Source organism: Zeus faber (genome assembly GCF_960531495.2).
Source record: "Zeus faber genome assembly, chromosome: 13".
NCBI lineage: Eukaryota > Metazoa > Chordata > Actinopteri > Zeiformes > Zeidae > Zeus > Zeus faber.
In genome coordinates, this window is record NC_137198.1 from 3,552,795 (window position 1) to 3,565,689 (window position 12,895).

General features: G+C 47.5%; 1 protein-coding gene across 6 annotated transcripts in view; it reads right to left on the reverse strand.

Moving 5' to 3' along the window:
- The window catches only part of larp1b (La ribonucleoprotein 1B), a 39,334-nt gene extending 26,640 nt beyond the window's left edge, over positions 1–12,694 (reverse strand). Inside the window, exons 1-8 of one of the 6 annotated variants that reach the window (XM_080012246.1) lie at positions 11,943–12,694; positions 10,168–10,229; positions 9,005–9,061; positions 7,498–7,786; positions 6,525–6,674; positions 3,250–3,372; positions 2,451–2,622; positions 828–972 (exon numbers count right to left, since the gene is read on the reverse strand). In XM_080012246.1, coding sequence (XP_079868372.1) covers positions 828–972; positions 2,451–2,622; positions 3,250–3,372; positions 6,525–6,674; positions 7,498–7,786; positions 9,005–9,061; positions 10,168–10,229; positions 11,943–12,264 — 1,320 coding nt within the window. In that variant the 5' untranslated portion in view covers positions 12,265–12,694. Of the gene's footprint in view, positions 1–827; positions 973–2,450; positions 2,623–3,249; positions 3,373–6,524; positions 6,705–7,497; positions 7,787–9,004; positions 9,062–10,167; positions 10,230–11,942 lie in introns of all 6 variants that reach the window. The other 5 variants (XM_080012242.1, XM_080012243.1, XM_080012241.1 and 2 more) reach the window with 5 other exon arrangements.
- Between the last annotated feature and the right edge of the window lie 201 nt (positions 12,695–12,895).

A 12,895-nucleotide genomic window follows, 5' to 3' on the forward strand; every position in this document is an offset into this window, starting at 1 on the left:
CTTGATTCGAGTGGATTTATTCCAGTGTTTTTCACAGAACTGGGTTCTATTTGTGTCGTTATTTCTGAGGGCTTCAACGCATAATCAGAATGAACAGAATGTGACACTGACGAGCGCCTCTGCTGTGTGGCGCTCGGCCAAAAGTGAGAAAGTCCAGACGGGAGAGGAGAGGAGAGGGGAGGGGAGAGGGGAGGGGAGAGGAGGGGAGAGGAGAGGGGACGGGAGGGGAGGGGAAATGAGAGGGGAGGGGAGGGGAGGGGAGTACAGAGCATTTCAAGTGGTGCTCCAGTTTGGGAGCACCACAGAGTGGATGTTTTAATCGGCAGCTCGGGCGTGGCACCAAAATGTGGCAACGACATCTGCGTTGCGATTGGGTCCGGTGGATACCAATCATACAGCAACCGGTGCGGTACCCGGTTTGGGCACCCAACCTTATAAACATCCCCCGCATGACTCCGAGCGCGCACGGAGAGGAGATTTCACTCAGATTTTACGAGAATACGATTTTACCCATTTTAAATGGTAAAGAAATGTGGCGTCAATGTTGATATTGTGTTGGGTCGCCACAAATAAATCAATGTATGGTAAATACTGATTCTGTGAAATGTTTTGTAATGCACGTCAGATGGTAAACTTACAGCAAGGTACAGCAATTCTAATTATAAATAAAATGTCAATATATCGATCGATTATAGAATCACATCGTGAGATCCTGATCAATACCCAGCCACAGGTGAAATATTCAGAATATTTCCCTGTTTGGAAGATAACCTGTGTTTCAGTTTGCAGGGGGCTATTTTGGGGGGGGGTGGCGCCCGGCGGCTCACCTCCATGATCAGGTTGACGTCGGTGGTGAGCGCCTGCACCCGGTGGAAGCCGGCGATGAGGGAGATGGGAAGGAAGCCCTGGGCGTCCATCTTCCTGCGCAGGAAGAAGTCCCGCTCCAGGTTGTGGAAGCTGAAGTAGTACTCGCTGGTGGAAGACGGAAACGCTCAAGAAACAGTTCAACTTATTTTCATTGTATTTTCATAGTCTTTAACGGAAAGCCTTAAATAAAGATGACGTTTGTTACGCCCACGTTGTTGAAATATGCTTTGATTTATTTTCCACTGTTTCTATTGTCTTCCACTTGGGTTTTAAAAAGTGATAGATATGACACACACACACACACACACACACACACACACACACACACACACACACACACACACACACACACACACACACACACACACACACACACACACTACCTGTATATATCTATAGATATATATTCCACATAATTCACTATTTAACTGCAGGTCTCCTGCTACTATTAAAACAGATCCCACAGCGATACAGCAGAAAACCTCAGAGCTGAGTCTCATTTAAAAAGTAAATGCAGCGTCTCATAAATGCACCCACCCCCTGGGGGCGTGCGGGGGGTTCACGTGGAGGGTTTCTGGAACAGGATGGATGGATGAGCAGCCTGAATAAGACTGAAGAAGAGAGGACGAGACAGGAATGCCCCCCCCCTCCCACCCCCACCGTACCTACACCACCACGCCTGTCTGTGCAACTACGACTCCCTCACAAAGCTCCCTCTCCTCAACACTCTCCAGTTTCTCTCGTCCCGTCCCCTCTCTCTCCTTCTCTCTCATATTTCTTTTGAGTCGTCTCGTCCCCCCCCCACATGCTCGCAGGCACCAAGGCTAAATTTAGAAACCCTCCTCTTCACCGCTCTCTCCAGTCCCGTCCCACAAACGAGGCCACGGCCTGCGTCCGGCCTCGCCACGCACGGCGCCCCCTGCAGCCCAGACCTCGTATTTGAGAGGTTGATTTTAGTACATTCAAATGAGGCAGCAAACCTCTGACGAAAACAGAGCAGAAGACGCCAAATATATTGTAATTAAGGAGCTTAAAGTGAGCACACCACTGCATATAAAATATGGTATTAATAACTACTCCTCCTTAACTTAGCTTAACTTTAGATGCAAAACCGCTAAGCTGAGCGCCGTGGATCTACGTGTTCGCCATTTGTCTTTGGTTTATTGATCCAGGGAAGTTTTTAACTCATGGCAAAGTTCTAATGCATGTCGGCAGCAGATTTGCAAAAAGAACATTTTTGCGATTGTACCATTAAGGTCGAGTTTGGTCTGAAAGGAAAACTCTCTTGATCGGCATCGGAATCTTTCAAATTGATCCAGCTTCAAGAGAAAAGCTCCGCACGACAGCCGCGCACCGAGCTGCAATATGCAGAACCACGATCGGGGCAACGGTGACTGCCCCGATGTAGCCTGGTCAATGTTCTCGTCTTTCCCACAGTAGGATTTGACTTGCAGTACTAGATGAGCATCTACAACTTGGAATGTTCAAACTATCCAAAAGCATTACGTATTCATTTGCCCGCCCGCCCGCCCACACACCCACCCACCCACCCACACAGAGGGAGCAACCTGTGGAAGACGCACATTTGACGTTTGATGTATTCCTTGAGCAGCTTCTCGTCCACCGTGTACATCTGCACCTTGTTCCCGTCGTCGTAGTAATACACCATGTTAGTGCCAAACTCATTGGGGGCCTGGGTGGAGGAGCCGTCCGACGAGGAGCCGTCTCTGTGGCTCTGGGAGAACTCGAAACGACCTGCGCGGGAGGAGGGAACAGGAACATCACATACTCCATCGATTGTGGGGCTGGATTAAGGGTCGATCAATGAAGGGTTTTGGGGCCTGGAACCCTCCTGACCTTTGGAGGACTCATTTAAGACCTCAACATATTAGGAATCAAAGACCTTTAATGGACCGCGCAGGGCACTTTACCATGACGGTAAATTAAAGTCAAGTTGAACCAGCAGAGCCTGAGATTTAAGTTTTGAGGCTTGACAAGGGAAGATAATAATGTAAAACAGTGTTTGTTCTCATTAGCTGTTATAAAGTGTTCAAGCTCCTTCAAGGCAAGAGGAGAGGCAAATGAAGGGAATGTTGACAGGAGAGCACGAAAAAAAAAGGACAAACCTCCTCGGCACAGAGTCAAGTCAGAAAAAATGTATGCCCCTTGAATTACATCTTATATTATATTATTTAAAAAGTTATTTTCCAAAAGTGATGGATACAAACGAGTTCAACATCCAAAGTGAAAAGAGAATAAACATATAGTGCAATACTAAAGCCACAGCGAAACTGGGAACTCAATCAATCCAGGGTTTCACAAATGCCAGTTCATTTGTTCAAGGGACCGTCTAAGTGGGAGCGGGAAGGGGTCAAAGGTCACCTCTTCCACGGCCCCTCCCACGGCCACGCCCTTTCCCTCTGCCTCGCAGGGCTCCACGTGCGCCGCCGCTGTCGCTGCGCACGCTGGCGGAGTCGTCGCTCGGATCCCGCTCTCTCCTCCAACCTGTGGGCAGAGGAAGTGAGACAGGTCAACACAGGAAGTCATGGGCTGACCTTTGAGTGACAGGTACAAACTGAGAGTTTAAAACGTTGGCCATGAAAAGCAGGCGCTGCTCAACAAGTGGGCGGGACTTCCTAATGTGATGCTTTGATCCGATTGGCTGCATGTAAACGAGTACCCGATGACATCATCAGAATCGGAGTAACCGATTGTCTGATAGTGGAGGGGGGGGCATTAAAGAAGATACAGAAATAACAGTTCAAAGAAAAAACTCTTGTATATCTGAAAGCAAAGCGGTATCATTTACCATCTGTCAGTAGCATTATGTAGGTGTGATATTCATGATATAAAGGAATAAATATTAAATATGAATGTTTATATTAATAAATAAATATATATTGATATCCTGTGAGTTTCCCCAGGGGAATACATTTTGGCTCTCCGCAAGCCCTACTTTAAGGTTCCAGAGCATAACATTGCTCCAGCAGGATGCCAGTAGGAAGCAATGAAACTTCCTGTTTCTAGTCTCTTACGTTAGCATGTCAAGATTGTCTGATTATATTGTGAGATTGACATTTTTGAAAAATGAATATAACATTTTGAATAAGGCTTAAAGTCCCCCTAAAGCAAAAATAAATATATGTTCCGAGTTTGCCACACCACAGAAAAATGTGTCATTGAACCACCCGGCCAAATTTGAGTGATTAAAAAGAAAATTTGAATGATTAAAAAGAACGGCAAGTATACAACATATGATATAATTAGGTTTCGAAATCGTGAAAAGGCAGTACCGTCTGCCCTGAGACGCTGGGGGCGTGTCCGTTGGAGGCGCAGAATCCACGGCCGATGGCGGGAGTCGTGCAGCCTCTCCCAAGTGTCAAATACCATTAATCAAATATTAACATAAACAAATCCAAAACCAGAGAACCAACAACGGGCTGTTTTTCCTTGTTTTGGGATAAAATGGGAAAATGGGATATTTGTGGCGGGGAGCGTAGCGTGGTGGCTCCCCCAGCTCCATGCGCTCGTTCCAGACTCTCTCCTGGCTCCGTGTGCGCCCGGGGAAAGCCCCGCTGTCCGGGAGTGCACGGAGCCGAGGGGGGCCACCGCGCTCGGTACGGAAATGTGAATAAGGAGACCGAGCTGGTATGTATATTCTGTCATCCAGGGAAGGTATTTTGGGGGACGTAGGCGCCATAGCTAGATGGCAAACTGGTGTGGGCTGTAGTAACTCGTGATTGAGCGGTAAAACCACTGAAGCTAATGTGCTCTACTCTTATATAGTGTTAGGGGAGGGCCATGCCAAGTCGGAGCACCGTGCGTCATCCAGCCCTGATTTAGGCCCGGCCAAAAAGTCCGGAACTAAAGAATGGTGAGAAACACTTAAATGATCCAACTCCACAATTCAGGACCACATTGTTCCGTCTTTCCACATGTTTACAGCAATTACACGTATAATGAGTTTAGAAACACTGAATCTACTTTACAGGGATTTTAAGGTCAATAAAATTGGTTGAGGGGTTGAAAAAAAGCAAAACTCTCCTTCAAGGACAAAACTGTGGTATGTTTGGAAACCATCAGCCTGATGTACCAAATGGGAACAAACTTTGTTCCAAACGTGTTGAAGACCAAACGGCAACGGAGAGAGTGTAACTTAATCCCAGGAGGAAACCCTGCTTGAGCGAACTCAAGTGTGTGCAAAGGTCAAGTTTACATCGGAGCCTTATAATACACACAGAGGTTTGTAGGTTAAGGATTATGAGCATAGTAAATAGCATGCACTGCTTACCAGTACTTAATTTCATTATGATCATGATTATTATTATTATTAATAATAATAATAATAATAATAATAATAATAATAATAATAATAATAATAAATATAGCTGTAGGCAGAAATACACAGGGTCCAGTTCACTCGTGTTAGGTATGTATTACAGTTGCCCGAGCTTCCTCAAAGGGCGTTTAAAGGGCGTCTTTACCCTGTGTAGTGTAAACTTTACCTCACCTTGTGTTGCCACAGTGGGGTGACAGAAGGCCAAATGTTGATCCAATGTGTAATTTTGCCAAGTGCCGCGTACCTGCATCTTAGTTTACACTTGCTCCCTTACGTGCGCAACTAACACAAAGCACCGTGTCGTAAAATCTTGGCACAGTTCTGGCGGAACGGCGAAGCGCCTGGTACAGCGGAGCAGCAACATATGGTGAGGGTGAATTGAAGTTTACATCTTCAATTTTACAACATTAATTTACACCGTGTGCACGGTATTACAGGGAAAGGGTTACGGTTTGGAACAGCAGTTGCTTGATACGGCGGTATACCTTTAAACAGTTATTTTACAGTTAGTAAAAACCGATACATTCCTAATTACGATCGTTCGTGCAGTGAAGACACAAAGGAAAGAGACTGTTCCTCCAAAGGTTCTTAGAACTTCCTGGGGTATGAAGACGCCTTACATGAGCGATTATAGTTTTCGGGGATTTGTAAAACGCAGCACGAGTTACAGTTTCCCGAGTTTCCTTTAAATGCAGCATCGGCTCAAATTCTCTGTCCACGTGTTGCCAGTGGTTGGATGCGAATGAGTTCCAAGAGACGAAGCTTGGACTGATATAACTTTGGATGATGATGTCACAAAGCGGCCCGCTCCTCAAACGAATCAAATCGCCTCAACGTTCTTCTACTTACGGAAAAATGACAGTTTAACCAATTTCTGCTCCAAATGTGCATCGATATTGATCAAACTTAAACAACAAGATGACTGAAACGTCCCGGTTCTAACAAGACCTCAACCAATGTCTGCGTGTACTGCCGTCGTGTTCCAGATACTTTTATCCCAGAAAACGCCAAGAAGACTAAAAATAAGAAATCCAAGCAATAACAATTATGAAATTATCATATTAAATGATGAGGGCAATAAGCTCACATTTAAATGCACTAGCCAAATTGCCCTCTTAAAAACAAAGATAGGAGAGAAGGCCATTTGGCGCAAAGGTTGACATGCTGTAAACATAATATTATTAGTATTATCACCATTAAAAAAAGACAGTAAGTAATAACAATAATATACATAGTGAGTTGTGTGAGTCTGCAGAGCACATGCCTTCAACAACATCAAGAAACACGACAGAGCATGTGGAAGGGGGGTACGACTTACTCCTGCTGCTATCATGCGCCCTGATACTATGCAGCGCGCCATTGGGCGACGTGGGGTCAGGTGACTGCTGGTCGGAGTCTGTCGGGTTGGTTCTGGCCTGGTCCCGGCTCGCCTCCTCCAATGGCAGCGAAACCCACTTATGTTTGTTACCTAGCGATGAGCGCACACCGAAAACACCACCTGAAGAGTACCGTTCCACAGCACCAGGACGCCATTTTGAAAATTAGGGGGGGAAAACCATCATTAGCTCAGGTTCACTGTGTGTTACATCTGGCATACACTGGCTACGCACTATATAAAAGCAATTAGAGGAGATCAAGTCTGATGTCAATACATAACAGGTGATAAACTTGCTGCAAAGGTCACTTGCTCCTTAGATACACGACCATCTGTTTGGGTATATGGGCAGAACGCAAGATTTCTTCTCATCCCCGACAGCTCTGAGGAAGTCTCTCTCTGTTGGCGGGCATGAAAGCTCCAGCGTGCAGACGGCGTTCACCAAACAAGCCACACAGCATGCACTGCATTACCCAGCATGATCCTTCACTCCACGATCCGCACGCTGAGCACCGTGCCCTTGATAACTAAAACTAGGCATGAAACTGGTCTAATCAATCAATTAATTACTCATTACAAGGCAGTCTATCGCTCCTAATCACTAGGTCTGGGTATGAAAATTCCTTACTGGTTTCCGGTGAATTGCATCGGTATTACCGAATATTGAGAGATTCTGTGGCAGTAGATACCACATTTTCAGTTACTAAAAGGTTCGTACAGTAACAGTCAATGTTTTTTGAGAGCACTTTAGTACCTTAAAACCCATTATTTCCAATATATATATAAAATCGGACACAATATTTGTACCGTTTGGGAACCGGTACAACCGCATCGGTACCAGTAAGGAATTTTCTAATCGGACGCCTTCAGATTTAAAAGCTGCAGTTCTAGGAGCTTCCGTCGCCAGCCTCCTCACCTCCTCTTTTCCTCAGGGCTGCGCTCTTGGAGTCCTGGCCCCCATCGGGCTCTCCATCCCGGGGCGGGTCCGCTGCATTCCCCGGCCGAGCCTCGCGGTTCTCCGGCCGAGCCTCGCGGTTCTCCGGCCGAGCCTCGCGATTCTCCGGCCGAGCCTCGCGATTCTCCTTGGAGTCGCTCCCGTCGTTGGCGGCGTCTGGCTTCTTCTCCGCTCTCTCTCTCCTCCGGTCCTTGTCTCGGCGCGGGGGCGGAGCGTTCTTCACGTCCGTGTTCAGGGCGTTCTGCTGGTGCTGCGGCGGAGAGAGCCAGACACATTCCACTGGATCAATAACTGTTGTCGGCGGCCCACAGCGATTTCTCCTTCACGATTTGAATGCAAAACTTAAGCCTTAAAGTTAATGTTTCATGTTTTCTGTTCATCGCAGAGGAACCATGTGAACCATCTCTAATTCGGTCAAACTTTGTATATTTCTAGTCTGGCTTTTCCCCCAGATACTGGAAACATCCTCAAGTGCCTTTTCTCAATGAATATAATGAATACAATGAATACATCCTTTTGTGAGAAAACAAGACCGGAGCTGTGCGTAATGAAACATTAAAGCCGCCATAAGCAAAATGAATGAAGACTCCCTGCAATGTGAAGGATTGCTATAAAACTCAAGCTCAGGACTCCATGGAAATCCCCGTTTAGCTTAAAATGGAGGAGACTGTGTGTGAATATACAAGTTGCTGGTGAGGAGAGGCCAACATCTAAATTATACCAACAGTTGTCGCGTTAACCAGGCCAGTGTTACAGTGTTTTGTGAAGTATCGAACCTCCCTCCTGGAAATGACAAGTTATTACTCCCCAAATTGATGTTTGTCCCCCAATTGATTCATTCTCAGCCACCCTAGGTAGACCTCAAATTATTTATTGGTTTTAAGAACTAAAAGACGTTGGACACAAGTTTCTGCAAACTGGTTCCCTCCTCAAAAAAAAAAGGGGCACACACCAGAGTTTCCGTTATCCTGTTATTGCCGGTTTTTGACGGGGAAAATCTGTTGAAGTCCAACATATTTAAATCTCTCCGATCATAATGTCCTGTGAAAATAAGTCCCTCTAAGCACAATTTGAAACAGTGCTGGGTGATGAAAACAATAACCATGATTATCACCATATTTCTTTCCTCAATGTCGAAATAAAATAGACCAGATCATTTGGATAAAAAAAATAAAATAAATATGCAGATCTGTACATTTACGCATTCATGAAGTTGCAATGGAAAGCCAATCAGTTTGGAGGATCTTAAGCTGACCCGTCACCTCTGACCAATCATGTTAGTCAATATAGAAATAAGCCCCGCCCCGATTGTTTTTAATCTCAATAAACACAGATAATATTTGACCTGAATCTCTCCCGTTTGTCCGGGACGATGAAATCTTCCGGGAGCGGCACCAACTTGTTCTAACGGGAACTCTGCCCCACACAAAAAACAAACAAGCAGAAGGACAAACCAACAAACATGTACCTCTTTGGCCAGTTCACCGGGCGTGGGCCAGTTTGTGATGTCACTGAAGTCACTCGACTGCAAATGAGAGAGAAAAGTCCCATAAGCAGAAAGTGACGCAATACTACAGCAGTTTGAAGCTCAGCCGCTGGATCCATTCAGCACTAAAACACAGCTCGGGTTTTTGGGGCCCCGGCGCTGATAAGAGGCAGAACAGGACAGCGCTGGCGTCGTGTCTGTGGAGACAGAGTAAACAGCAGCCACGCCGTGGAGCGTGGGCCACGGGGCCACACACTGATAAGCAGCCTCACACTGCATTGGAAGTGTTGCACCAGGTGACACGGGGTCAAGGTTAGAACAACACAGCGCTTACAGTCGGCGCTGGACAGTGAGAGAAAAACTGACTGACCATTTCACTTTTTAGTACGTGGACTGCTGACGTGCGCTTCAGTTGGGTTCACACACACACACTATGTGCGCGCGCTCACACTCTCACTCACACACACACACACACACACACACACACACACACACACACACACACACACACACACACACACACACACACACACACACACACACACCAAAATGGGCAACATGTGACTGAAGGGTTTCTCTGGATGAATGTTTATACATTTACAATGCAAGATACAAACATACACACACCATAAACCAAACGGGTCAAAAACAAACAGAATAAGCTTCATAATAATTCCAGTGTACTATTACAGTTTACCTCGAACAGGACAAAAAAATATATAATATACATACAAATTTTTTTTTTTTTAATCAACGTTTTGATTGACCCACGTCTAATTAAATGCACCACAATTGATTCCCTTGTCATTTTTTGGTTAGATTATTATTATCATGTATCATATATATATATATAGGATCAACTTCAAACAGGACTGTGTCTACAAGAGACCTTCACAATTAAAAGTTACTGAAAGCTTGAGTTTTCGTCACACAGTGTGGGCGCGTCGAATTTCATGTTCGAAAGAAGACAGTGCTGACTTGACTTTTGTCGGTCATTTTCATGCTCCGTACTTTCGTGAATACTCCTCGACAATTGAGCGGTATAAATTGAATTACCCTGTACTAACAATGGCGTGCATACAAATATATGTACACATACATACATACGTAAATAAATACATATTCTCCTCTGCATGCCCCTTTACCTTGCTGGATTTCCTGGTCCGTGGTTTTCCGGCCCGGACCACTTTCAGCGGACCCTGCTGATCTGCGGACACACGATCAATACATAAGAGTGACGTCATGACAACAAGAAAACAGACCCTAAAGCAAGAAATTCAACCTTTCGTCACACTCGACACTTTTCTCCCCATCAGCTCTTTAAGTGCTGGACTGATGAACAAAGTCATCTGTAAACAAACTCTCAGTATTGCGATGTGATATTCTGTCGGTTTACAGCAGGCCCTCCCCCACAGCAGCAGCTCCACCAGCTCAGGGTGTTTCTCTACTGAGAGAAGTGCACGCTGGGAGTGGTCCTCTGGGGCTGACGGTGCTATCGCTCCCCAGGGGATGGTCACCTTGATAAGGCCCAGAACCGTGAATGGGTGGAGGGCTGACAGGAGCCTACACACATCCACCCACAGCTCTGGTTCTACACTGTGGCTGCAAACTGGGGTTTTGTGTTGCTCATGAGACACTTCCAGTAAAGATTTCCTGCTGTCATCCACACCATTTGAATAAGTGCTTGTTTTTTCCCCTCTCAGTTGAGACTTTCTTCGGTTTCAACAACAAAACATGGTTCAACTTAAAAACACCCTCATGGAGCTGGTGTGAACATGGACTAAAAATGCCAAGAAGCAAGTTGAAATTAAAGAAGCAGTTGACTTGACTCTGCTGGCCCAGCCAGTTTACAGCATTGGTGGAAAGTGTACTTAAGAACATTTTATAATAATTATACATATTCAGTGATCGAGACTTTCAACCTTGACTCCACTACATGTGAAAGCAAATGTCTAAATGTTTTACTCCACTTAATTTCTTACAACTTGAAAAACAACTTCATTCGTAGAATTCCCAGAGTGGAAATTTGGTTTGTGTTATTAGATCTGGGTCACATGGAGTAAAAAAAACAACAAAAAAAAAAAAAAAACCCAACTGGAGCCATCCAACTGGTCATCAGCTCCATATCTTTATAAATCACTACGAGATGACCTGTCGTTTTATTTGATCGATTGTAAACAGGACCTGCACGAGCATCACCTCCAGAAAGGAATACACAGCAGTACTTTGTGAAGTTACAGACACTGGGTATGAGAAGTCAAAGTACTTTCAGTTGGATGTGAGCGATTGCTCTCAAATGTACAAATGTGCGTGTAGATTTGAGAGCATGTACTCAGGGAATGTCCAAACTGGAGTGATTCTGTGTCAGGGTATTTGTACTTAGAGTAGTTCCCCGAGTGGGTGCAGCCTGGTGGGAGGACCTGCAGGGAGCCAGGCTATTGGCCCCGCAGAGCCCTAGCAGGTATTCAGCAAATCGGGCTTATTCTGGGACAACCCGGGGTAAAACCCGGTGTACGGGTCGGTTTGGAGCCAACTCGCCCCCCTGGTCCCGGTTCGGCACCGGTGTGCGGGCCGGCGTCGAGCTCCAGGAGGGGTGACCCAGTGAGAAAGTGGGAGCCGCAGGCCGGAGAAGTAGCAGATGTCAGCGATCCCCACGTGTTGCGGTGCAACCCGAGCAGAGGGGGGAAGGGAACCTCCACCCTGCTGACATCTGCCTTTCCCGGCCCCTTTCAGGGCGACCGGACCCACAGTAAACACTCTCACGGTTCGATTTTTAAACCCGTCCGCGGTGAAGCACTGGTCCCGGACACGTTTTAAACACGTTGATATCCACGCTCCCTTAAAGCGAACACGCTGCCCGCTGGTTACAGGTTCTAACGCACACCTGGAACCCCTTTATAGTGAGGGGAAAGCCCCTTACCTCGGTCCTGGGAGCTGGGGGAGCTGTGGGCCACCCTCCCCGTGGTCCTCTTGGTCCAGGGGTTCACCGTGGGAGGCGGCGCGTCCACAACCTTCTGCTTCACCGTGTCACCCGGACCCACGTTGCCGCCCCGGGACTCCTGCTCGTTCTCCTTGTCGTTTTCTTTGCATTTCCCCGTGGCCGGGCTGCCGGCCGCCGGCTCCCCCGGAGCCTCCTCGCCCCGCAGCGGAGCTCCTCCGGGCGGCGTGCTGTCCGTCTCCCCCACGGCCGGACTGCTCGCTGTCAGACCCGGGTTCACTTTACACTCAACCTCGGCGGACATGCTGCTGATGCTGCTTGACTGGCACCGCGCGGCGTGAAATCCAGCGTGAAGCTTTGGTCCGCGTCCGCTAATCCCCGGAAAAGTTGAAATACAAGCGGAGCGGCGGGTGACAGCAGCGTGCGGGCTGCGGCTCGCTAGCCAGCTAGCATGTAGCTTGGAGCTAAGGCTAGCTAGGTGGCCACCATGCAGGGCTAGCAGGCTAACGCTACCAGATCGAACTTGCGCTAACTCCGACCCGCTGGATCACATCAACGGGCAGCGACCTCCGTGCGGCGGGTGGTCCCCGGGCGAGCGGCCGGCGCGGAGCCGTTCGAGTTCCGAGTTTGTTGAACTTCGTCCAACTCGGTGGAAGTTGTTTGTAGCGCAGCGACCTCTCCCCGAGACGCGGCTCCACGTTAGCTGCTGCTGGCGACGCGAGGCTGCGGAACGAGCCGTTCGCCGCGAACCCTCTCGGGTGGGTGGGTGGGTTGGGGTGGTTCCGGGCTCGCTCCCGCAAAATAGTCGTTTGTTCCGAGCGCTGTCGTTGGCGACCCGGGAACGGCCGCCGGTCCTGACGCACGGGCGCTCACCGGGACTCGAACCTAGATCCGCCAACGTCAACAAACAAGCTCCTTGACTTTAGGTCCAGTGG